The following is a 25,834-nucleotide window of genomic DNA, read 5'->3' on the forward strand; positions in this document are numbered from 1 at the left end:
GCGCGGCCGACTAGGGCCCTTCACGACAGTCTTGGCGCTTTCCGGCCGGCCTCGTGCTTGCTGATGTGTCGGGGAGGCGGGGCTTAGGGGAGCCGCCCCTTGCGACGCCCCCGGGCTCGGAGGTTGTTGCTGTGGCATATCTACCTCTCGGAGGCCATGGCGGTCTCTGCTCGGCCCGCGCGGGCCCCGCGGGGCTCAGGTTGGCTCAGAGCCCCGCCTTGTGGCGGATAGAGAGGGGCGCGACTTTCAGAGGGGTTGGGCAGGGATGCCCTGCGGAACCTGGGGAAGGAAGCCTCGGTTGGGAAGGGCTTTGTAGAGAGAGATTGCAGTCTTCTGTTTCGGGGTGGGTTGATGACATTCAGGACGCTTTGCGATTAGGGGGCTGCAGTCTGAGAAAGGTTCTGGGGCACTGGGGGATCCTGGAGGAGGGGCTGCACTGCAGGGATGTTTCGAGCAGTCAGAGATCAGTGGGTGAACCCAGGTAGGCGGAAGCCCTAGACGGAGATTTCTCTGATTTGAGAAGCAGTCTGTTTTAAAACATCTCCATTCCCATACGTGCACGTGCAACTCTCTCCATTTATTGGTTGCAGACAAAGTAAAGAATGACAAGGCTGCACAGACTTCAGGGCCCCGTCAGGGCAGCCGAATGGGGAAACTGTTGGGTTTTGAGTGGACAGATGTGTCCAGCTGGGAGAGGCTGGTGACCCTGCTGAATAGACCCACGGATCCTGCAAGCCTGGCAGTCTTCCGTTTTCTCTTCGGTAAGTCCAGTGTCTGGGAGGTGCCAGCATGGTTGGGGGTGAGAGAATGACAATGGTCCCTTGTCCATTTCTTGGATACTTTCTTGCTTAGTGGACTAACCTTCCTTTTTCTAAAAGCTGAAGTGACTAATATCCTGGAAGAACTCTTTGTAACCCAGTTTTGTCTCCTCTGATTAGGGCTTGGATATCAGAAGTGCTTTGATCCGAGGCTACAGGAAATACAGAGACAGGGGAACAGGAACCCATTTTTTTTTGTGGAATGAAGTTTTCCAGTAACTACGCTAAGGACTAGACTTCAGAGAAATGGCAGGGGTGACAAAGCAGCCATTTAGGCTGTGACTCCCTAATCCAGACCTTTCTAACTCATAGGCCACAGCATGTATGTTTGGAATGGGTTACAGACATGCCGAGATATTAATCTACCTAACCCAGTGGTTCTCAACTGGAGACAATTTTGCTCTCCAGGGTACATTTGGCAGTGTCTCTAGACATTTGTATTTTTCACAACTAGGTGTGGGGGAAGGGGAAGAAGTGGTTACTGGCATCTACACAGAAATCAAGGATGCTGCTGAATGACCTATGAACCACAGGGTAAACCTCCAGCAAATAATTAACCAGGCCAAACTGAATTGTCCTGGGGTTGAGAAATCCTACCTTAATTTGGAGCTGGCTTCCTGATCTGAGTAGCCCTTCTGTTTACCCCAGTGTGCTGGCCAGATACTGCTGTGCCAGGAAGTAAAAGAGGTTGAGGGCGCATCACCCCAGAGCACTTTGTGTAGCCAATAGGACAGACCTTTACAAACATGACTATCAAAACCTGAATAGCTTCGATAGCACTTTGTACGCTTCTTTCATTTAATCTTCTCTGAGACCCTGCAAAATATTATGAGCCCCTTCTCACAAATGGGGAATTGGCTCAGGGAGGTGCAGTGGCTGACATCTCACAACTGGCATAATGCCTAGCACAGAGTAGGCACTCAACCAATTCCCAGGTGGCACGAGTGGTAAAGAACCTGCCTGTCAATGCAGGAGATGCGGGTTCGAACCCTGGGTCAGGAGATCCCCTGGAGGAGGAAATGGCAACCCACTCCAGTATTCTTGGCTGGAGAATCCCATGGACAGGGCTCCAGTCCATGGGATTAAAAAGAGTCAGACACGACTGAAGCGACTTAGCAAGCATGATTATTGTTGAATGAATTATTTCTGGAGCTGGGTGTGCCCGACTATATTCCAGTATGTTCCATGGTTGCCTTTGCTGACGCCTGTCAGCACCTTCTCCCTCTGCCTTCTCAGGGCTGATGATGGTGCTAGACATACCCCAGGAGCGTGGTCTCAGCTCCCTAGACCGAAGATACCTGGATGGCCTGGAGGTGTGTCGCTTCCCCTTGCTGGATGCCCTGCAGCCACTGCCGCTTGACTGGATGTATCTGGTCTACACCATCATGTTTCTGGGTGAGAGAAACTGCAGGAAAGATGGGAGTATTGACTGGCCTACCTAAAACCCAGAAATCCAAAGCATGCTGGTGAATGACCAGGTCTTGGGTTTCATTTTTATTTTTGGCTGTGCCACATGGTTTGCGAGATCTTAGTTCCCTGACTGGGGATCGAACTTAGGCCCTTGGCATTGAAAACACTAAGTCCTAACCGCTGGACAGCCAGGGAATTCTCTAGGTTTTCTTATTTCACTTCTTCTATAACTTATAATTTCATCCTGCTGAAATTATAAGCAGGATATTATAATATCCTGTGTGTCATCTGAGCTGTGACCCCTTAACTCTTTTTAAAATATTGAAATAACATTTAGTTGAAATTTATTTTTATCTGACTATAAAACGTCTGATGATTTTCTTAACCCCACCCATAGCCTGTCCCAGGGGAGCTGGGCCTGTGGTGACCCTTTGACCTTTTAATCCTCTCCCCTACCAATCCCAGGGGCACTGGGCATGATGCTGGGCCTGTGCTACCGGATAAGCTGTGTGTTATTCCTGCTGCCATACTGGTATGTGTTTCTCCTGGACAAGACATCGTGGAACAACCACTCCTATCTGTATGGCTTGTTGGCCTTTCAGCTGACATTTGTGGATGCACACCACTACTGGTATGAGTCTAGGGGGAACAAGGGAGGGGTTGGCTGTGTCAGGATGGTCACCAGAGGTAGGGGCCCAGTAAGGTCCCAGCACTTGTCCCAGCAAGCATATCTTCAACCATGCTTTGCAGAGTAAATGTAACTTGTAATCAAGCAAAGGTGACTTGGATGGATTCTGGAGGGGCAAGGGTCAGCGAGGTGGGAGCTCTGAGGGTGACCACAAGCAGAATGGCTCCATTCCCACCCCTTCACTGTTTCCCTATCTCCCCAGGTGCCTTGATCTATCCACTTCCTGTAATCCTCTTAGAAGAAGAGAAGACTAAAGCCAGACATAGCTGTTTTCAAATACTTCGAGGGTGGTCATGTGGAAGAGGGAGCAGACTTTCTCTGTGAGGGACAGAATTAGAGCCAAGAGTAGACATTGATGTGGGGCAGAGGCATGTCAGAAGGAGAGGGCCCACCAGGGCTGCTCAGCAGTGCTGTCCCTGGAAGAGGTAACCCTCCCCCACCTCTGGCTTATGTGACCATCTTTCAGGGGAGGTGGAAAAGGGCTTTGGAGACAGGATTGCAGAACTGATGATCTTTAAGGAATCCTTCTATTACTAAGTGAAAAGCAAGTATGAGCTGTCAGTAACATGGGCGTGGGAAGAAAACCTCAAACACTGGATTTGTTAGTGATTTATCAGTCATTAATTACATGTCAATCGTCAGTACACCTGTGCAGATATCCCCTTTTTGTAAACCTTTACATTCATTCAGAGTGGCCAGCTCTCATCATAAAGAATTGAGAAGTAGCTGGGCTTTCCTGGAGGCTCAGATGGTAAAGAATCCTCCTGCAATGCAGGAGACCCAGGTTTGATCCCTGGATTAGGAAGATCCCCTGGAAAAGGGAATGGCTGGTATTCTTGCCTGGAGAATTCCATAGACAAAGAAGCCCTGATGGCCTACAGTTCATGGGGTCACAAAGAGTTGGACATGACTGAGTGACTAACACTCTTTGACAGAATACCCTAGAAAATCTCATTTTTGTGATTTTTGCACAATTTGAAAAAATACCGACTGATCATTCAGTAAAGGCTTTCCACATGCCAAGCACTATGCTAAACATTTTTGCTTTTTCCATGTTATAACCCCATGAGGTCCATAGTGCTGTTCCCATTTTATAAATGAAGAAATTAAGGCTTAGAGAAATAAAGGATTTGTCTAAGGTCACTGAGCAGTTAAGAGGCATAAATGAGACTCCAGGTCTCCCTAGTGGCAGACTCCAGTGCTCTTGAGCACAAGTATAATAACCTGCCCCTTTCCTGGCTTCTCTGCTCATTCTGTGTCTTCTTGAAAACCTGCTTTGCTTCTGCCTCCCCAGAATACATCTAATCTTAGTAGCCTGGTTTTGTCAGTTCTCAGCTAGATCCTAGCATCCAGGTCTGTGAAATGTCAGTTTGTCTTGAAAACTGAAACTTTGCTTTAAATGCACTGTGTATATTTTCATACACCAGCTTTGTAAACATTCCCTGAAATTCCTTCTTTTTCAAATTTAGTCCTATTTTAGCACTATAATCTTTTTGGTTTTTTTTGCATATCAGTGATTCTTTCGGAGAAGGCAGTGGCACCCCACTCCAGTACTCTTGCCTGGAAAATCCCATGGATGGAGGAGCCTGGTAGGCTGCAGTCCATGGGGTTGCTAAGAGTCGGACATGACTGAGCGACTTCACTTTCACTTTTCACTTTCATGCATTGGAGAAGGAAATGGCAACCCACTCCAGTGTTCTTGCCTGGAGAATCCCAGGGACGGGGATCCTGGTGGGCTGCCATCTATGGGGTCACACAGAGCCGGACACGACTACAGTGACTTAGCAGCAGCAGCAGTGATTCTTTATGCCCTTGTCCCATGCAGTGGATGGGGTGGCAGGTGGAGCAGGGGGAAGTACACCTCCCCTCATGCAGGTAACACGAGGTCAGTGTATACCTGTCTTACTGCCAGCTGCCCTGTGGCCATGGGGTGGGAAATGGAGGGTCTACAGCCCCTTTCTTCTAGAGCTAGCATTGTAGTCTTTTTCCTGGTTTATGAGGAGACTAATTTGCTAATTAACAGATGTTAAACACTGAATATTTTGTTGTTGTTATAACTCACTAGTACTTATATCTAGCAGTTTCTGTTATGACTTGAAATGATCATTACAAGGTGCTCAAATAATTCGAAAGGGCCTCAGAGAGAACTGAGAAGATGTGGGAGACATCCTAGAATAGAGAGATCATTACAGAGATATCCTGGAATAGAGAGATGATTACATTTAAAAAGCAAGGTAGAAATGGGACTGGACTAAGAACCCGTACCCTACTGTTCTCCCTCTCAACTGCAGGTCTGTGGATGGCCTGCTGAGAGCCCGGAAGCGGAACGCCCACGTGCCCCTTTGGAACTATGCTGTGTTGCGTGGCCAGGTACCAGATTGCAGGAGAGAGGGGGTGTTCCTCCTCCTTCCTCCTTTTTGAAACTCAACTATTTAAAAAATTTTTTACTTATTTATTTTATTTTTGGCTATGCTGGGTATTCATTGCTGCATACGAGTCTCTCTTTAGTTGTGGAGAGCAAGGGCTACTCTTGAGTGCTGTGCCCCAGTTTCTCATTGTGGTGGCTTCTCTGATTGCAGAGCATGGGCTCTAGGCAAGACAGCTTTGTGGGCTCTAAAGTGTGGGCTCACTAGTTGTGTGGTGCATGGGCTTAGTTGCCCCTCAACATGTAGGATCTTCCTACATCAGGCATTGAAGCCATGTCCCTTGCATTGGTAGGTAGATTCTCATCTACTGGACCACCAGGGACATCCCTCTTTTTCCCTTTTTGCTGGAAAACTGGCCTGGCTTCTCCCTGTTTTCTAATCTAATCTGTTTCCTAATCTCTGGGGTCTCTCACCTTGTCATACAAAGAAAGAGCTTTATTCCCACTAGATTAGAATCCTCATGAGGAAAGAGTAACCTCTGTGCTTCATTGACTTTCCTTCAAAAGTGAAAGTAAAGTGAAAGTGTTAGTTGCTCAGTCCTGTCTGACTCTTTGCAGCCACATGGACTGTGGTTCGCCAGGCTCCTCTGTCCATGGAATTCTCCAGGCAAGAATACTGGAGTGGGTTGCCATTCCTTTCTCCAGGGGATCTTCCCAATTCAGAGATGGAACCCAGGTCTCCTGCATTGTAGTCAGATTCTTTACTATCTGAGCCACCAGGGAAGCCCGACTTTTCCGTCCTGACTTTGCCTAATACTGTGCCTGATATCTGTAGGATGTTAGGTGAGTGAACATCTGAGATGAATGAGTAGATCTCGTCTCTCAGGCCCTGGACTGAGGTCAGAACTGATTTGTGACTGTCTGTGGAGGATGAGGCTCTGACTTTGTTTGAATATTTGTTTTGCAAATTGTGTTTGCAGATCTTCATCATGTACTTCATTGCGGGCATAAAGAAGCTGGACGCAGACTGGGTGGAAGGCTACTCTATGGAATACCTGTCGCGGCACTGGCTCTTCAGCCCTTTCAAGTGAGCGGCAGGGCCGAGGCCTAGAGCAGCCAGGTGCAGGGTTGGGGGGCTCACCTCCTTCAGGTCTACGGTCCTGCTGCTGCTCCCACTTTGCCTAAATTTGCTGCATGCTTCACTCTGTCCACTCATCTCCCTCTTCAGCAGAAGGCAGAGTTGATGATGTCAAAAGATCTAGGCTTAGCTGCCCCTGGGAGACTTACAGCATGGGCCGGAATGAAGGGAAAAGAAATAAAGGAAAGGGAAGTGCCAGCACTAGGTGACTTGGAGAGTGAGTCAGTGCCCCAGCAGTTGCTGTGGTAGGGCCTCTGTCCTTGGGTGGCTGCCCCGTCTCTTGCCCAGATTCCTCAACTGGCATGCCAAGAAGATGGACAGTCAGCTCCCCTTCCCAAACAAAACCATTGTTAATAACTCTTCCCAAAGCAGAGCTGCTTCTCTCTGACTTCTCTCTTCCTCCTATCTCTTCTTCCTTTTGCCTTCCTTTTTTTAATGTTACTTTTGACTGCCCTGGGTCTTTGTTGCTATAGACTTTCTCTAGTTGTGGCAAGTAGGGGCTACTGTCTAGCTGTGGTGTGTGGGCTTCTCATTACTGTGGCTGCTCTAGTTGCAGAGCACGGGTTCCAGGTGTGGGCTCAGTAGTTGCAGCAAGTGGACTTAGTTCCTCCATGGCTGTGGAATCTTCCCAGACCAGGGATCGAACCAGTGTCCCCTGCATTGGCAGGCAGATTCTTAACCACTGGACCACCAGGGAACTTCCTTCTTGTCTTACTTTGTACTCTTCCCTCTGCCCTGACACTTCCAAGTTCCGGAAGTTTGACATCATTATATCAGCCCAGCGTTCCCCTTTTAAAGTTTCTCTTCTGGTATACCTCCAGGAAGAACCTGCCCTGCACAACACACACACTGCTCAGTCAAATTTTGCCGTGGGAGCTCTGCCCTTGCTTATTACTTAGGGCATGTTGAAAGAAATTGGACACCTGAAGTATGTGAGATTCACTGGTGGCTCAGATGGTAAAGAACCACCAGCCTGCAATGCAGGAGACCCGGGTTCAATACCTGGGTTGGAAAATCCCATGGACAGAGTAGCCTGGTGGGCTGTAGTCCCTAGGGTCGTAAAGAGTTGGACACAACTGAGCGACTAACACTCTTAATTATGTGGGAATGAAAAGGGGTTGGAAAACCCTCCCAGAGGATGTCTTTGTGTGAGGTTCTCTATCCTCCTGCCGGGGTGGATCATGCAGCATGGAGAGGGTAGCAGAGGTGCCTCAACTGTGAGTATTCCACGCGTGCTAGTGCCTGAGCTTTGACCCTGGTGTCTGCAGACTTGTGTTGTCCGAGGAGATGACGAGCCTGCTGGTGGTGCACTGGTGTGGACTGCTGCTCGACCTCTCAGCCGGTTTCCTGCTCTTCTTTGATGCCTCAAGACCCATCGGCTTCGTCTTCGTGTCCTACTTCCACTGCATGAATTCCCAGCTTTTCAGCATTGGTCAGTTCCTATAATCTGGTGGGAAACAGGAAGCAGCCACAGGTGTGCAGGGGAGGGACGAACCAGCAGCCCATGTGGCAGGGGGAGACGGTGACAAGAACAGGAGCTAAACTGAGCCGGACGTCATCTCTGAGAGATGGAAACAGATGGGAAAGCGGCCCAGGGCTTTTGGGCTCAGCTAGTATGTTTTGTTTCTGTGGGAAGTAATAGGCTCCAGTTGAGAATTTCTTTCTTCATAAGTGAAATACCTGGGAGAGGCTGCCTAGGAGAAGAGGAGGTGTGGAGGGGATGAGCCACGTTTTCCAGCCCAACTCCTGAAGTGCTGGTTTCTTCCCCGCTGTTCTAGGCATGTTCCCCTACGTCATGTTGGCCAGCAGCCCTCTCTTCTGCTCTCCTGAGTGGCCTCGGAAGCTGGTAGCTCACTGCCCGAAAAAGCTGCAAGAGCTGCTGCCCCTCAGGACTGCCCCTCAGCCCAGCACTTCCTGTATGTATAAGAGGAGTCGGGCCAGAGGCAGTCAGAAGCCAGGGCTGCGCCACCAGCTGAGCACTGCCTTCACCCTGCTCTACCTCCTGGAGCAGCTCTTCTTGCCCTATTCCCACTTCCTCACCCAGGTGCGTGTGGGCTGGGGCTCTGCTTGGATAGTGGTGGAGGGGACAGTGCTCAGGAGAGAAGCGGGCAGGTCTGGGGACCTCTCTGGGCAGAGGACGGCATTAGCATGAGGAGCATGGAGCTGATTCCCACCGCCCTGCCTCCTCAGGGGTACAACAACTGGACCAACGGGCTATACGGCTACTCTTGGGACATGATGGTGCACTCCCGCTCCCACCAGCACGTGAAGATCACCTACCGTGATGGCCGCACCGGCGAGCTGGGCTACCTCAACCCTGGGGTGAGATGCCACTAACTTCCTGGCCTTCAGAGGCCCCCTGGAGCTTTGGGGTCTGATCTCTGTGGGTCCACTTTGCCCTTTCTCTGGAGCCAGGTGGAACCTTCTTTTGTGGGGGTTGAAATGGGGCAGTGTCATTCACGTCCCTCAATTGAGATGAGACTTAGAAAGGTGAGTACCGCTAGCCCAGCAATGAAAAAAAATTCTTCCACAAAGTTTTTTGGTTCTCATTTTTTTTTTCTTCCCTGTCAAAACTGGCAGCAGGCAGGGATCTTTTTGTGCCTTCGGCACTGCATGACATGTCTGGAAGCTCAATAACAACGAGGTGGGACTAATGTGGGGGTTTGGGGCAGGTATTCACACAGAGCCGGCGTTGGAAGGACCATGCAGACATGCTGAAGCAATATGCCACTTGCCTGAGCCGCCTGCTGCCCAAGTACAATGTCACTGAGCCCCAGATCTACTTTGATATTTGGGTCTCCATCAATGACCGCTTCCAGCAGAGGTGGGCAAGGGGAGAAGAGAAGGGGGAAAACCTGAAGTCCAGCTTTTTTTGGCCAAGATGACTAGCCTGTGCTCCTCAGTGTTGTCTTGCTTGCAAGGCTGTCTGCTGGTGCATGTCCCTGTTGACCTGGTTGTGGGCATAGCTGATTGTATCCAGCAGAGGGCACCGTCATCCCGAAGAAAAGGGAACTCATTCTCTTAGAAGCTGTTAACTCTCCTCAGGCGGCCACTAACCCCCATTCTTCCCAGTGCTCCAGAATCTTTTTCCCCTCTTGTTTCTCTGTCCCCAACTGGCAGTAACATGCTGACATAGGCTGTTTCTTCTTTCTGGAAAACCCTGTTTGTTCTATCCGGGAACAGTGATGAACAGAACTGGAAATTCCGGTATGTAGGTGGCTATGGCCTTAGAACATAATTTCTTTCCCTAAGGATTTTTGACCCTCGTGTGGACATCGTGCAGGCTGCCTGGTCGCCTTTCCAGCGTACACCTTGGCTGCAGCCACTGCTGATGGACCTGTCTCCCTGGAGAACTAAACTACAGGAGATCAAGAGCAGCCTGGACAACCACACTGAAGTGGTCTTCATTGCAGATTTCCCTGGTATGGAAGAAAGCACAAAGGCTTTGCTGTCTCCCTTCTGGCCTCCTAGGCCAGGGACACAGTGTGTGATGGAGCCGGGAGGGTCTGCTCCTGGTGGGAGGCTGGTTTTTGAAACCCGAGGTGGAGGTGCTGGTGAAGGTGTGATTTCTCTGTTCTGACTGGGAGTGAGTTCACGCCACCTTGGGGTGGGATGGGAACTCTTGCCCCTGGCAGGGCTGCACCTGGAGAACTTCGTGAGTGAAGACCTGGGCAACACTAGCATCCAGCTGCTGCAGGGGGAGGTGACCGTGGAGCTGGTGGCAGAACAGAAGAACCAGACTCTTCAGGAGGGAGAAAAAATGCAGGTATTTGGCTTGAATTAACAATGATAGAAAACTTTTGATGAGTGTAGTTGATTTAGTATAAATGCAAAATCCTTTAACGTAACAGTAACACAGTGGGAGGCTTCCCTAGTGGCTCAGTTGATGAAGAATCCACCTGCCAATTGCAGGAGATGCAGGTTCAATCCTTGGGTCAGGAAGATCCCTTGGAGAAGGAAGTGGCAACCCGCTCCAGCATTCTTGCCTGGAAAATTCCACGGACAGAGGAGCCTGGTGGGCTAGTCCATGGGGTCACGAAAGAGCTGGACATGACTTAGCAACTAAATAACAACAATGCAGTGGGGCTGAAAAAGCAAGGGCCCTGGGGGCTATAAATAGCCTCGTTCAGGATTCTAGAGGTCAGTTCCTTTGGATTCCAATATACAAGGAAAAAGATGGAGGTGGGGAAGTGGAGGGAGGCCACAGGCTGGCTAGGGAAAGGCTAGAGCATGAGAGATCCATTTCTTCCCCCTTTTCAGTTGCCTGCTGGTGAGTACCATAAGGTGTACACAGTGTCGTCCAGTCCTTCCTGCTACATGTACATCTACGTCAACACTACAGAGGTTGCACTAGAGCAAGACCTGGCATATCTTCAAGAATTGAAGGAGAAGGTGGAGAATGGAAGTGGTAAGTATCTGAAGATTTGGGCTGAGAGAGCCCACTTATAGGAAGTCGGGGTCATGATCGAGGATCTGCCCACTTAACAAATGAATTTGAAGCTTCTAGCCGGGGAAAGAGGAGTTCTAGAAGAGAGAATGCTCTTTTCTCAGTGATTCCTCTTTTTGCCCTCTTCCGGACAGAAACAGGGCCTCTGCCTCCAGAGCTGCAACCTCTGCTCGAAGGGGAAGTCAAAGGCGGCCCTGAGCCAACACCATTGGTTCAGACCTTCCTTAGACGCCAGCAAAGGCTCCAGGAGATTGAACGCCGGCGAAATGCCCCTTTCCACGAGCGACTTGTCCGCTTCTTGCTGCGAAAGCTCTTTATCTTTCGCCGCAGGTAAGCTTTACCCGATAGTACTTGTCTTTGTCATCAGATGTTTGCAGGCTGGGTCACTGTTCTCTGGTGAGAGTAACATTAGGGACTCTTTCCCAGGAGAGGACAATCCAGTGCTAAACTTCTCCCTTTTTCCTCTCTCCTTGCTCCTCTCCCTGATTGATTGGGAGAGTAAATGGTATGTCTGATGGGCACTGTCTTGTTCTGACTCAGCTTATCTCCTGTGGGTTATTCCTACCCCACCCTGGAATCCTCAATCAGACTGTGTGAAGAGTGGGGTGCCCTTCCAGCTGGGATGGGGGAGTCTGGGGGGAGATTCTTATCTGTGGGTGAGAGGCCAGATGACCAGGTGTCCTCTGAGGGCTTTGGCAGGATTGCCTGTGTTGAAATAGGAGTTTGGACAGCTGGCTTTTTCCCATCTTTTTCAGCTTTCTCATGACTTGTATCTCACTTCGAAATCTGGCATTAGGCCGCCCTTCCCTGGAGCAGCTGGCCCAAGAAGTGACTTATGCCAACTTGCGACCCTTTGAGGCAGCGGAAGAGCCGAGTCCTGTAAACACAGATTCTTCAAATCCTAACCCTCCCGAGCCGGATTCTCACCCTGTCCACTCAGAGTTCTGAGGGAGGCCAGATGTGGAGTACAAATGTGGCAGCAGCCAGTCACAGGACCATTACATAGGCAGTGGACATGTGAAAAAACTACTTCAGATTTTTTGTTTTTCCTCCATATCCATAGCTATAATAATTCAGAGAGGATAGATTAGAGGGACCAAGGAAATAAAGCAAGGATAAGATTTATCAATTCCAAGATTGAGGGGCTTGGGCAGTGGGGTTAAAAAACAATGTGAAAATGTCTTTCAAGGGGTAAGAATCAGGTTTAAAGTGACTTGCTCCTTGCCAAAAGAGAGTTAATGTTCCATGAAAATAACAGCTGCTGTCCTTAAGTGCTTGCCACATCAGGCACTGTGTGAAGCCCTGTGCCAGCATTATTACACTTATTCCTTAAGAGCCATAAGCCCTATTTTGTGGTTGGGGAAGCTGAGGCTGAGGGGTAGTATAATTTGCTCAAAGACATATGCCTAATAAGAAATGGACTGACTGATTGTCTGAACCTCAAGTCTGTTTGGCTTAAGGTCCTGCACCCTGCCTCTTAAAATTTTCAGAATCACTGACAGTAATTCTGAAATAACATAGCTTAAAACTTGTCTGATTATAAAGTGTGATTAGGATGGTGATCAGGTTTTAGATGCAGGGTAATTTTCTCTTCACTGCAATTTTGATTCTTTTTTTGTTCCTATTATTTATACAGCCAGTTTTTCACTAGGGCTTATGAGCATAGAATAGCAGTAAGTTAAACTGATAACAGAATTTAGATGATTAATAGTGATATACATCTAAAAAACAAGCTTAGTATTTAGCATTATTCTAGTTTTCAATGAGCATGAGGTGATATAAAGTGAGATTTAACCAAATGTAATGAAATCAGGGGATGTTTACAGTCATGATGTATAAGATTTGGATGTGATTCAGGAAGATCCTCAATTCTGTGAAAATTCAAAGTCCTGGCACTGGGCTAGGAAGTGAGAATGCATAATTAGCAACAGAAACAAACAAAAAACAGGCCCTGTTTGGGAACCCTATTGGGAACCCTGTGTGGAGGCAGAGACCAGTGGCAGCAGGCTGGCAGTCCCAGTTACTTTGATAAAGGATTGCATTTGTTTTCAGCCTTCTTTTCCCATGCTCCACTCCATCCAATCTCAGGGTTCTTTCCTAGGTGGCTGCTTTTCACCATACACACTTGGGTTGATTATGTCCACTCCATGGTTTCCAAGGATGCCGCTGCTTAGATTTCTTTCCTGTGCTCTAGAACTTTATCTAGCGCCACCTGGCTATCCCAGAGTTTTTAACTGTCATAAACGGAAGATGCATTCATCCACAACTGCTTCTTTATTACTGAATGGCAGCTGTTTTTTGATTCTTCCATTTTCCTTCCATTTCTTAAGATTTCAAGGCCCATCAGTTCTATCTCTTACTTTTTGGACCTGTTGAACTCATCTCTCCTACCTCTGTTCTTTAAGCCTTTATACTGGAATCCAGTTAGAGACAGATCAGAGCAGGGCTGCCAGGAAGTTGTGCAGGTTGGGCCTAAGTGCACTCAACTGATCCAAGTGGAGCCTGGCAGTAAGTTCCTGTGATTCACACAAGGCATTTTGTGGGTTAGAGATAGCTACGGTACAGGGCACTTTGCTAAGAACCATGCGTGGGAAACACTGGTTTTCAGTCCTTTTGCAGATCCCCTCAGTGACACGATATACCTTGGCACTGTGTCCTTTCCCATAACTGCTGCCCCACCCTCCTTTTTACTTGGTGAAAATAATAAAAGTAGTTCTTCATTTTGGAAGGGAACTCTTATTACAGTATTTTTCTTGATACAGGCAAAGATGTTACTTTCCCCTAACTGTTAGTGTACCATCTGTCTCATTTTCCAAGTGACAATGTTGTGGGTACCTAATACTGTTAAGAAAAGCTGTTCACTGGAGGAAATCTGGGTTCTCCAGGTTTCATATTCAGACCCTGGTAATCAATGTTTGTTTAGCCAGAAGGCTTTGCTTCCTACCATAGGCCAGCATTTAGGTCTTTTGTCCCTGAGCAGTGTCATCCCCGGAGAAGGCAGTGGCACCCCACTCCAGTACTCTTGCTTGGAAAATCCCATGGGCGGAGGAGCCTGTTAGGCTGTAGTCCATGGGGTCATGAAGAGTTGGACACACATGCTTTGGAGGAAATGGCAACCTATTCCAGTGTTCTTGCCTGGAGAATCCCAGGGACGGGGGAGCCTGGTGGGCTGCCGTCTATGGGGTCGCAGAGTCGGACACGACTGAAGTGACTTAGCAGCAGCAGCAGTGTCATCCCCCTTGAAACTGTAGAGAAGTATGATTTTCAACTTAAATGGGCCATGTTTCACATTCCCTTTCATTAGCACTTTATGCTTTTGATTCCCAAGCTGTAACCATCAGTTTCATGCCTTTGCACCTACTAGCCTCCCTAGGCTTGCCACCTTTGTCCCTCTCCTCAATCTGCAAGCTCCTTGACAACAGGTGTCGTCCTAGTAAATGCTGAACCAAACCTCAAGGCCATTATTTCTCTGGTGTTCCTTCACCAGCCTACGGATGCTTCATCCTCACCATCATTATTTGACCATGGTTCACTGCAGATGGTGACTGCAGCCATGAAATGAAAAGACGCTTACTCCTTGGAAGGAAAGTTATGACCAACCTAGATACAATATCAAAAACCAGAGACATTACTTTGCCAACAAAGGTCCGTCTAGTCAAGGCTATGGTTTTTCAAGTGGTCACATATGGATGTGAGAGTTGGACTGTGAAGAAAGCTGAGCGCCAAAGAATTGATGCTTTAGAACTGTGGTGTTGGAGAAGACTCTTGAGAGTCCCTTGGACTGCAAGGAGATCCAACCAGTCCATTCTAAAGATCACTCCTGGGTGTTCTTTAGAAGGACTGATGCTAAAGCTGAAACTCCAATACTTTGGCCACCTCATGTGAAGGGTTGACTCATTGGAAAAGAGTCTGATGCTGGGAGGGATTGGGGGCAGGAGGAGAAGGGGACGACAGAGGATGAGATGGCTGGATGGCATCCCCGACTCGATGGACTTGAGTTTGAGTGAACTCCGGGAGTTGGTGATGGACAGGGAGGCCTGGCGTGCTGCAATTCATGGGGTGGCCGAGTCAGACACAACTAAGCAACTGAACTGAGACAGCAGTGTCTTGGCCATCTGAAAGCTTTTTGGTATTTTGGAGCTTTTTAATGTCATGAAAAGTTGAAGTTCTCAAGTTTCACAGCAGGTCAAGAGTTTATACTCCCCTAAGATTTAACCTTGCCTTTCCTCCCAAACCTGTTTCTAAACTTTTACGTCTCCAAGCAAACAGATATAAGCAGGCACTGCTTGGGCCTCATTTGCAAGAGCAAAGCATTTCAACTTTTGATTTCATATTTGCTGGTGTAAACATGGGCCATGTAGCTCAAGAAAGGATGGTTCAAGAGCTGGTTGATAACTGCCACAAATTCAGAGTACACATCCTCATTGTGGTTTTCAACTTTATCCATTATAAGATGGAGCCTCACTGGTCCTTCACTACTGTTTAAAAACACTTTTCAAACACTTTTCAAACTGCAGTAACTTGTAGCCTTTAACCCATTTATATAGAAGAGGCATTGTTTTTGTTTTCAAAACAATGAAAATTGGTTTAAAATGTAAAGTATCACTCTTCTCACATGATACTCATTTTAATTGTTCTTATGCCTTTAAAGCACTGCTGATAGTGCAGAAATGGCTGTTGTAATAAGATGTGAATTTTGCCCAGTGTTGGTCAAAAAAGGCAGTGCTGGACAAACCTTGAACTTTCATAAACCGTATCCCTGACACTAAGAAGAACCTTTTAGAGGCCTATAGTTGAAGTGATTTCCCTAAACCATGGGTGGGATTACAATTACTCAGGGTTAAAATATATTTAATTCATGCTCATACTGAAACACTCAAGAATAATAGAGGGAGGAGTTCCCTGGTGGCCAAGATTCAGTGCTTTCACTGCAGAGGTCCACGTTCAATCTCTGGTTGGGAAACCATCCCACATACCGCCAAAATACAAATAATAATGCACACAGGTAAGGTAGAACCTAGCATTTTATTTAGATCTTCATTAAACTGTTGGAATTGAGAACCAGACATACGTAATAAACCTCCGAAAATAGATCCTGAAAGGCACTTTCTGCTTAGGGCAAGCAGTCATGGAATAAGCATGTAAACAAGCTGGCTTCTCTGTACCACACCAGCCAAGTCAGCTTTCTCCATGGCCAGCTGCACCAGCTCTGCCCTCCCTTCTGTTAACACCAGCCAGAACCCCTGTAGGTCTAACCCAAGGTTTTTCTGTAGGACACCTTGGCCTACCTGGGAATGCTGGAAACATGTTAAAGGAATCATGGTGTTGAGGAAAAAAAAATCTTTTAAAAGCTGCCATCTGAGGTGATGGCTTCTCTGTACTTACGCCATACCCCAGAATACAATAAATAAGCAATTAGAAAATGTTCAAGTATGAAGGGATTTCCTCCTCCCCGCCAAAAGCACTGCTCTCTGAAGGAAGCTGGTTTCTCTGTAGCTACACCAGCTGTCCAGAAAGCTCATTGGACCTGGTTTTGAAAATAAAACAAAGTTAAAACCCTGGGAGGAGTTCTTGTGCAGTGTGGAGTACTCAGTCTTTCTTATAAAGAAAAAAAAAAAAAGTTATCTGGTACCAAAGTGTGCAACCTACAGACCCTCAGGTACTGCCCTGTGACTTCTCTGTATGACATCACAAGGGTGCCAAGTGCCTGTTTTCTAGAGCTAGGAATTGGTGGTTTGGCTAGTGCTGAAACCATGCATAGGATTGGTTTATTAAATAAAAACCTTATTACGTACGTCCTCCAAAAGACAGCTGAAAGTGGAGAGATTCTGATTTGGTGCTGTTTAAGAGATGGCGATTAAGAGCATAAGCACCAGGGAGATGGTTTAATGGTAACTGCCTTTTTTTTTTTTTCTTATGTCAGGCTAGAGCTCCATCTGGAACTTGCGTTACATGCAAGAATGATTGGATAGGGAACACTCCCTGACAAAGAGCTACATAATTAGAAGTGGATCAAGTTATAGGGAGGATAAGGGGAAGGCTTCACATTCATAATAGAGCTCAAGACATTACAAATTCATGCTGACAGGGCTGTGGCATTGCCAGACAAGAAGCTATAATGGAACTACAAGTACTTTACGTGCACATTACAAGGACATTTTCAGCATTTGGTGGGAAAGTCAATGCAATTAGGATTTTAGAAGGTTGGGTGATAGGGCACAAAGGTTCAATTTCAAAGCATTATTTACTACAATGCTGTTGATTTGTTTCTAGGCAGTTACACGGATCACCTATGCTCACTAAATTCATTATAAATGGTGAACAAAACACCTAGGGACAGAATAGCAAGCCCAACTTACAGTCCCCCACACAAGCTAAATTCATGTCATTGACTATAGAGTGACTGCAACTGATCAGGAGCTGAAAGAGGACAGGAAAATTTAGGAAGAAGGGCCCTTTCCCGCAGAGCTTGAAGGCTTCTCTGTAGCCTACGCCAACAAGTCTGGGGAAAAAAGGCTAACACTTTCAATATTTAAGCTTTTTGGGCACTTCCCATGGGAAGCTGTCCCTACCAAAGTGGCCATAGGCTGCAGTCCTCTGATAAATTGGCTTCTTCAGATCCAGATCCCTGGAATATACAAGTCCGTAACTTAATATGTAGCATTCAATTAAAGTAAAGCAAAACAATCAGCAAGACTCATTTTCAAGACTTCTGGCAAATGAGTTCAGTTCTCTGAGGTATGCTAGGAAAGAAGTTTGTGGCAAAAGTGTTTGTTACTTCCCTGGTGTCCAAAACTCCTTGCACAGTCCTTATCAGTAACTACAGTTCTCGTTTTTCCGTCCCTGGCTCCAACAAATATGAAAACTTGTCATTATTTGGAGAAATTTCAAGTGTCAAAAGCTCATCTAAAGTCATGGAGTACTTACCAAGGTTCCATGCCCACACCCTACCATGGTTATTTTCTTTACAACAGCCATGTACATCCCATTTATCTGTACTAAAAATTCTTTAAAGTAAACATCCCTCAGGTAACAGGAACACAAGTCTGTATCAAATGTGGAGAACTTTTCTAGGGTAGTTAGTCTAAGCCATGGAGCACTAGAATTTTAGATTCTTCCTAATAATTTAAGCCTCTACTGAAGGCAATTTTCTATGATATCAACACATTCTAGGAATTAAGACGTTTCCCCACTTGAGTCGTCCTTCATACCTTCGCCTTCTGAGATTTGAATATATCAAGTTTATATACACACCCACACCCTCATTGTTTTTCACTAGCAATAGGCTTTACCATCTTTACCTGACAATGACCCCAGGGCGGAGGTCAAAATTCTTCTTCACAATCTCTAATAGCTCTCTCTCACTCTTCTGAGAGGTGCCATAATGGAAAATGGAGATAGACAATGGATGAGATACTCCAATAGCATAAGAGACCTAAAAGAATTTAAATATCATTAACAGTCAGTGAGCAAAAGACTCACACACTGTGTAACAGACTGGTATTAAAAAAAGACAAGTAGTCAACTGCTAAACATCCTCCCACTTAAACACCTTTTAGTGAACCCAGTAATAGAAAAATATATACCTGAACAAGAACCCTTCTGCACAGACCTCCTTTAACAAGGGATTTTGCCACCCAACGAGCAGCATAAGCAGCTGAACGGTCCACCTTGGTATAATCCTTTCCTGAAAAGGCACCTCCTCCATGAGCTCCCCAACCACCGTAAGTGTCCACAATGATTTTCCGGCCAGTCAAACCAGCATCACCCTGAAATTACATAATTTAAGTTACTTTATGCCCAATCCTTTCCAGTGGTTCTAGATCAGGCCTGCCTGTTAAATGCTTATTCAGTATCACTTGGCAAACATCCTCAGAAGATTCACACGCAGGCTTCAAAAAACCTAGGAAAAAGGTGGAAAGTAGCCAGGTTTTTCCAAGTAACCATGATAGATTAAAAAAAAAAAAAAGGCAAATTAACTGAAATTGTAAGGCCCTACCTGAGGCCCACCAATAACAAATCTGCCACTTGGCTGTAGATGATAGATTGTGTCCTCATCAAGGTACTTTGCAGGTACAACAGCTTTGATGACTTTCTCCTTTAGGGCATCTCTCATCTCATCAAGACAAACTTCTTCATCATGCTGAACAGATATAACAATTGTGTGGACTCTGATGGGAAGCACCGCACCTCGATCCTGCATATACTGCACAGTCACCTTGAAAGCCAAACATCAGAACATCAGTCTACTAAACAATAGCTTTGTTCTTGGTTCCCTACCCTACACTACAGTACAGAAAATAAATGCTATTCTTCTCTTAGCTTTAATCAAACAACCTTACTGATGTCCTGTGCCAGTGTAATGGGTGTAGCTTTAGGATGTTCATCACTTACTTGAGTTTTAGAATCTGGGCGTAACCAAGGCAAAGTGCCATTCCGGCGCAGTTCAGCCAGTTTGGCATTGAGCTTGTGTGCTAAGACAATGGTTAAAGGCATACATTCCTCAGTTTCATCAGTGGCATAACCAAACATCAAACCCTATAAAAGGAAAAGTCACCAATGCAATCAATCCAAGCTTCAAAATTTGTTAGAAGAAGGGATGCAAACAGAGGTCTACCAAGATACCTGGTCTCCTGCACCAATGTCTTCCTCGTTTCGGTCAAGATGAACACCTTGAGCAATATCTGGTGACTGTTGCTCCAAGGCCACTAGCACATTACATGTCTTGTAGTCAAACCCTATAAACAAAACAATGTGTGTTTTTTTAAGGGCCATAGCAATATTTTAAAATTTGTAATTATCTGGAATTCTAAATGCTGCTCAAGAAATAAAATATACCTAAATGTAGTACTTTTAGAGAAAAGCATAGGGCCAGAACAAAAGGACAGTAAAAGTATACGGGTGGAATTAAATATTCCTGGGAACACTCTAGAAAATAGAACTGAAGAGGACTGAAGGAAATATCTGGAAAAATGAGGTTAGAAAGTCAACTCATTAAAACACACCTTTGGAAGAATCGTCATATCCAATGTGTTTAATGGTTTCACGAACCACTTTCTGGTAGTCAACAGCAGCTCTGGATGTAATTTCCCCAGCAAGAAGGATCATTCCAGTCTTAGCAACAGTTTCTAATAAAAGAAATGTTCACACTCAAATATCACTTTATAAAGTTGATTTTCATGTTATTTTTTCATCAGGTGAGAAGTGTTCTGAACCTACCACAAGCCACTTTGGCATCAGGGTCCTGCTGAAGGTGGGCATCAAGGACAGCATCACTGATCTGGTCACAGATCTTATCTGGGGGGATAAAAAATTCCTGGCTCAATTTCTTTAATTTACTACTAATATAAGTATGTCATGCCTCCCTCCCTGTAACTACAGCTGTTAAGATCTTTGTGAATGGTTTCTTCTAAAATTGTGGCAGGGATTCCCTCCATGCAGTGGTTAGGACTCCACTATTCCACAGGAGGGGGCAAGGGCTCTATCCCACATGCGGCTTGGCACAGCACCCCACCCCCTACAAATTGTGGCAAAACCTATATAACATAAAAATTTATCAATTTAACCATTTTCAACAGCATACCTAACTGCCATCTAAGTAAAGCATTCCTTCTGCAGAAACCATTTTCCTGAAGAATCCTGCATACAGTGATACATATTTCCAAACTTGACACCTTGGTTTTTTAATTTAACTGTACAACAAGATCACCAATTCAGGTAAGCCAGCAGAACAGCATGTTTAACACATTTAAGCTCATTGTGATACTTTACACCTTTTTACAAGGACATCAGTCCCATCTTTCCACTTTTTCAAACATTTTTGAAAAACTAAAGTTCCCAGGCTAAACCAATTTTCATTGTTATACAGAACAGCCACATAACGAAGATTCAAATGCAAATATAAAGAAAAAGTGGCTTTCTTCCAACCAAAAGCACAACAAGGAACATTCACCTTTACCGTATTAATTTTCAAAGACAACAATACTTACATTTTATCCCCCAAGTTTAAAATTCTCATTATAAATCTAACGCAAAGTGTGGTCTGTGTATCAATTTCTCCATGATCCTCTAAGGAATACCAATTAGGGAAGTGAGAGAAAATGTCACTGAAAGAATTAAATGATAAAAGCAAGGACACCTCACGAACAAAGGGGATAACGATTTGATTATCGGCAACAATTTGATTCTGTGTTAGGTAATCCAGGATCAAGAGCTGAATGGGCTGGAAAATACCCAAATGTATTCTGAATCCTTGATACTCCCCTCCTCTATACAGCTCCCCAAATGTTACTTTCCTAAATTTTCTTTAATCATCCAAAAAAATATTCAGTAAAACGTGTACCGCACTCATGCCATAGGCCAAAACAATCTAAACATTTCCGAACGCCTGCAGCTTTAACTTAATAAAAGGTGGGTCAAACACACATGTTCCCAACACTGGGAGAATACAAACAAAACCACCACACCACATCTGACCGTCACTCACTAGGGCCTCAGTAGACCACTAGGTTGCTCGTGGTGTTTCACCATCGGCACAGTAGGCTTTCTGGAGAGAAATGGCTCCTTAAGCCATCAGACGACATCTGTCATTGTGGTCATCCTAAGAAAGGTCTGGATCAGACTAGTAAAATAGTGATCTTCACCATACGAGGTTTTCAGGCTGCGACTGAAAGTTTCTTGGTATTGCTTCACTCCTTCGCGTGTAAATTGATCCCTGTAATGGCGGACCGCTGGACAAAGCCCGTAGGACGTGTGGAGTAAAACCCTGCTTAACGGTCAGCCCCATCGCAATGGCGCCTCGCACTCAATTCATGCTTCCTGTCCTTTTCACGCGCGATCCAAATAAGGCAGGGCTCCTCAGACAAGCGCTATATTTAGTTGGAGGCTGTCACCTTGACGCCAAACCATATACCGGCTAAGGGCATGTCTTATCCTTCACCGTAGCCAAGGAGTTAATGGGGAGCGCGGACCCCCCGAGGCCCAGGCCGCGCTCTGCAAACCGGCCGGCTCCCTCGCCCAGAGGCCACATGCGGCAGACACGTGGTTGCGGCTGCAATGCGGGGCGCGCGCTCCCGCGGGCCGGACGCGAGCACGCGGGGCGGGTCACCCACTCGAGGTGGCTCGGCGCGCAGAGCGGAGAGGAGGAAATAATGCCCTCCTTAGCAGGAGCACGAGCGGCCGCGGCCCCCACCCTTCTCGTTTTCTGGAATCTTCCGCATGCCGGGGCGCGCGGCCGGATGGGAAGAGGGGAAGAGAAGCGGGGGAGGGAGTGGCGGCCACGCGCTCGGCACCGGCGGCGCCACGAGGAAGGCGCGCGTCCGCCGCTCTTCCCACCACCAGCCGGGAGAGGGTCACTGGCGTGGACACCGCGACTAGCGGGTCCTACCAACCAGGCCCGATCCCGCGCCCCGCCCCTCGCTTCGCTCCAGGGCCCGTCACCTCACCTGGGTGGCCTTCCCCCACGGACTCGGAGGTAAAGAGGAACGTGCCCTCCTCGATGAACGCGTCGTGGAAGCCGTTGAGCTGCCCGTTCATGGTGGTGGTAGTAAGTCAAAGTGGAGTAGAGGAGAAAAGGGAGCGGCAAGGCGACTGCGAAGTGCGCGAGCAGAAGACAGCGATCTACTTAGCTCAGGCGGGTGGCGCGGAGCGAACGAGGCGGCGGGCGGCGCGGCCCAGTATTTATACATGGGGCCCGCGCGCGCCCGCGCCTAGCCCCGCCCCTCGGCGCCCGGCGCCAATGCGCCACTCGCGCGGGGACGCGGGAAGAGGGAAGGGGCGGTGCGCAGAGAGGAGCTCGGGCCGAACCACTGTCCCTGGCAGGGTGAGGGAGCGGGGGTAACGCGCCCCTCCTGCGAATATTCGCCATCTTAAGCACTACTAACAAGGGGTGAGGGGAAAGACAAGAATACAGGGTCACCGTACCCTTCCGTGAGCCACGGGGGAGGAAGACAGACAAGGGCTTTATGGGCCTGCTCCCCTGTGCTGTGACATGGCACCTCCCTCCCGACCGTTGGCCCGACTGTCTGGCCCAAGGTCGCGTCCCCCAGCGGTGGCCTAGGGAATCGACTGGGGTTTTGTCCTCTGGCGCTCCCCGAGGGTCTTTCCGGCTGCCCAGCCTGGGGATGCCCGGGTGACGGGGAGCCCCGGTAGCCCACAGCCACGTGAAAGTGGCCATCTTGGCCGGTCAGCGTACGAGCCTTCGCGCGGCCTTGTGCCTTCCCTTCCTGCGCGCTGCCGGTGGCTGGCAGTCCTGGGCGGGGGGGGGGTCGTCCAGTTGCTGGCAATGTCTTAGTTAATGGTTCTGTGATGAAAATGGCCGAAAAACGGAATAACGAGAGTTCTGGCATCAATATCAACGACTGCTGCCCCCCGCGCTAGAGTTTCGGAGAGAGGCCTTACCCTTTGCAGACCCTACGGTAGAGGCTGCACTCGGCCTCTTGGGCTCCAGCCTGTGCTCCGAGAAAGGCTGCTCACAAGGCTGACCTTGCACTTGCTGACTTTAATGTCTTGGAGGGGACAAAAAGAGTCGATGTTTAGAGGGTTGTTTCAGTTTTCTGTGCAAGAGAGTGTTGAATATCGGTGTTGGGGGGAGGGGGGTGGGGGCGGGGGGAGTCTTTCGCCCTTGTATGTGATTCAGCAGATCAAGGTGAAAGGAATGGCCTGTTTCCTGAAGCTTTCACTTTATGTAATGTCCACCTGCGTTTGTGCCAATTTTGCCCATTAAAGGAATTCTAGGGAAAGAAAAAAGAACAAAACCAAACTTGAGCCAGCTAGGGGCAGGGAGTCGGGGACCGGCTTCATGGCTCCCGTTTGGAAAGACCCACAAGTGGCGGGTGGGCCCGTGTCACTTCCTCCCGCCCCAAGGGCGGCGGACACGGTGCAGGGCCGAGAGGGGGCCGAGGATGGGGGGGTGGGGATGGCTGCCGCTGTTGCGGTGGCCCCGAGCGCGTGAACATTGGGTTTAATGATGTTATTAGGAAACCGCTTGCTCCTAGGATAGAATGCTCGTTACCCTTGGGAGATGAATAAGACCCCTTGCAGCAGCTCCAGCTGCTTACGGCTCAGAGAATTAGGGAAATTCGGAAGAACAATCCTCTCTTCGGTTTGCGAGAGGCAAGGATGTTGGGGGGTGGAGGGGGGAGGTTGCTGTTTGGGAAACAATGGAAGCACTAGGGATTCTGACAAAGAACTTAAAAAAAGGGCTCATCTTTAGACTTTGTGACCACATCCATGTTCCCTCAAAGCAGGGAACAAGAAAAGGCTAAATCACAAAAGAGGCAACATATATGCTGTTTTATTGGTTTATATTTTCCAGACTAACTTCGTGGAAAAATAAACTGTAAGACTTTCATAATTTATTGTTTGTTTTAGAGTATTTCACCTTTTTGTTTTTTTAAAGCAGAATTCCAGTTATCTTACAGCGTGTAATAAAATTTCCAACAGAAACAAGTTGCCTGTGTAGGCCGATCAGTGCATGATCTTCCAGCAGAAGAATCTATAGGGGAATCCAGAATATAATTAGAAAGTTATTTGATTAATATGGAGTCAGAACAAGGGGATTAAATTCAGTGATTAGGTCATTAAGCCTTTATATTACCCCTATGCTACCAACTCACAGTGAGACTGTTCCTTCCAAGGAGATTAGAATCAGCTGTTCATACTTGCTTACCTCCTCATTCTTGTTCTTAGCATCTGTACTTTAATAGTTAAGAGTAGGGGTTTTGGAGTCAGGCCTCTGCCACTTATTAACAGTGTTGAGCAAACAACTTACCTTCTCTATACCCTAGAGTCCTCAAGACTGTAAAATTGGGATAATAATTGTACTATCACAGAATTGCATCAAGGATTAAACAAAATCATTCAAGTAAAGTCTTTAGCACAGCAGTAAAAAAAATAACCCTTCAGTGGCTTCTAATTGTTGTGTGAGGATAAAGACCCAAATCCCTACCTACCCTTACAGGCCTCAGTGTGATTTACCTGCTATTTCTTTAACCACATTTGTGCCTCTTTCTCCTGTCTGTCTGCTGCTTTGAATTTCTTTGAACTGTTAACAGTTAAATTTCTTAATTGATTACCCTCAGAACAAAGCAGAGCACATTTTCACTGATTTATATTGTTCACACGGTCCTTTCTTCCCACAAATATTTATGAGCATTTCTGTCCAGCGGACCCAGGATTGGTGCTATGACAGTCCTGGTCTCTGCCCACCCAGAGCTCTATATGAGGGGAGATGTCTGGCTAATTGTTCCCCATCATTCCCACTTCAGCTCAGCTGCTGTTTCCTGGATATAGCCTTCAGCTGCCTCTTTCTGGATGAAATGGTCACCTACACAGATTTCTCACAGGGTCCTGTGTTTTCCGACATGGCACTCAGGGCTCTGAAATTACAGAGTTGGGGATTATTTGATGAATGTCTCAACTCCCAGTTAGATTTGTAAGCCCCATGACAATAAAAAGGTGGTCAGTTTTGCTCAGGCTTTATCACTGAGAGTCTGATTCACAGAACGTGTTTAAGAATGTATATGTGAGGAGAAGGAGAGAGGGAGAAAGAGAGATGAAAGGATAAATATAAGGAATGGCACAAAGAGATGGGGAAATAAAAAACCCAGGGATCATATAAAATCAATGAAAAGAGCTGCTGCTTTCTTTTCATCACCAAAATTGTAATTAATAACACTGAAACCTCTTTACTGACAGGGAAGCTCATTGCCATCCTGTTCTGAGAGGAGTGAAATTTCTGATTCTATATGTTAGTGGACTTCCTGGGCGGCTCAGTGGTGAAGAATCTGGCTGCAGCGCAGGAGCTGCAGGAGACATGGGTTCAATCCCTAGGTTGGGTCAATCCTGTGGCGGAGAAAATGGCAACCCACTCCAGTATTCTTGCCTCAGAAATCCCATGGACAGAGGAGCCTGGCAGGCTACAGTCTATGGTGTCCCAAAGAGTTGGATGGCACTGAGCATGCATGTA

The 25,834-nt window shown here is 47.2% G+C and overlaps 2 protein-coding genes and 1 long non-coding RNA gene across 7 annotated transcripts in view; 1 reads left to right on the plus strand and 2 right to left on the minus strand.

Moving 5' to 3' along the window:
- Positions 1 to 53: 53 nt before the first annotated feature.
- On the plus strand, positions 54 to 13,599 carry GGCX (gamma-glutamyl carboxylase). 3 transcript variants are annotated; one of them, XM_025261193.3, is made up of 15 exons: positions 54 to 199; positions 591 to 761; positions 2,031 to 2,213; positions 2,694 to 2,859; positions 5,208 to 5,286; positions 6,262 to 6,368; positions 7,688 to 7,851; positions 8,198 to 8,463; positions 8,610 to 8,741; positions 9,092 to 9,243; positions 9,672 to 9,841; positions 10,055 to 10,185; positions 10,680 to 10,827; positions 11,001 to 11,196; positions 11,622 to 13,599. In XM_025261193.3, exons 1-15 carry the CDS (start codon positions 157 to 159, stop codon positions 11,812 to 11,814), a joined length of 2,301 nt encoding a protein of 766 aa, XP_025116978.3. In that variant the 5' UTR covers positions 54 to 156; the 3' UTR covers positions 11,815 to 13,599. The 3 variants fall into 3 exon arrangements, with proteins under 3 accessions (XP_025116978.3, XP_006045911.4, XP_025116976.3); XM_006045849.4 differs by having other exon boundaries at positions 2,055 to 2,213; XM_025261191.3 differs by lacking the exon at positions 54 to 199 and adding an exon at positions 340 to 481.
- A 2,273-nt stretch (positions 13,600 to 15,872) lies between these two features.
- MAT2A (methionine adenosyltransferase 2A) lies at positions 15,873 to 22,527 on the minus strand. Of its 2 annotated transcripts, XM_044926014.2 has the most exons (10): positions 22,311 to 22,527; positions 20,086 to 20,163; positions 19,872 to 19,994; positions 19,492 to 19,604; positions 19,261 to 19,404; positions 18,866 to 19,084; positions 18,453 to 18,635; positions 18,168 to 18,301; positions 17,439 to 17,494; positions 15,873 to 16,393 (listed from the first exon to the last, which is right to left on the minus strand). In XM_044926014.2, exons 1-10 carry the CDS (start codon positions 22,399 to 22,401, stop codon positions 16,293 to 16,295), a joined length of 1,242 nt encoding a protein of 413 aa, XP_044781949.1. In that variant the 5' UTR covers positions 22,402 to 22,527; the 3' UTR covers positions 15,873 to 16,292. The 2 variants fall into 2 exon arrangements, with proteins under 2 accessions (XP_044781949.1, XP_006045910.1); XM_006045848.4 differs by having other exon boundaries at positions 15,873 to 17,494.
- A 406-nt stretch (positions 22,528 to 22,933) lies between these two features.
- Positions 22,934 to 25,834, minus strand: part of LOC123328533 — a 28,798-nt gene continuing 25,897 nt past the window's right edge. Inside the window, exons 1-4 of one of the 2 annotated variants that reach the window (XR_006543414.2) lie at positions 24,844 to 24,965; positions 24,248 to 24,361; positions 23,266 to 23,597; positions 22,934 to 23,167 (exon numbers count right to left, since the gene is read on the minus strand). This is a non-coding gene — a long non-coding RNA (uncharacterized LOC123328533). Of the gene's footprint in view, positions 23,168 to 23,265; positions 23,598 to 24,247; positions 24,362 to 24,843; positions 24,966 to 25,834 lie in introns of those variants that run through there. The other variant, XR_006543413.2, reaches the window with a different exon arrangement.

The sequence above is a fragment of the Bubalus bubalis genome, chromosome 12, assembly GCF_019923935.1.
Source record: "Bubalus bubalis isolate 160015118507 breed Murrah chromosome 12, NDDB_SH_1, whole genome shotgun sequence".
Lineage (NCBI taxonomy): Eukaryota > Metazoa > Chordata > Mammalia > Artiodactyla > Bovidae > Bubalus > Bubalus bubalis.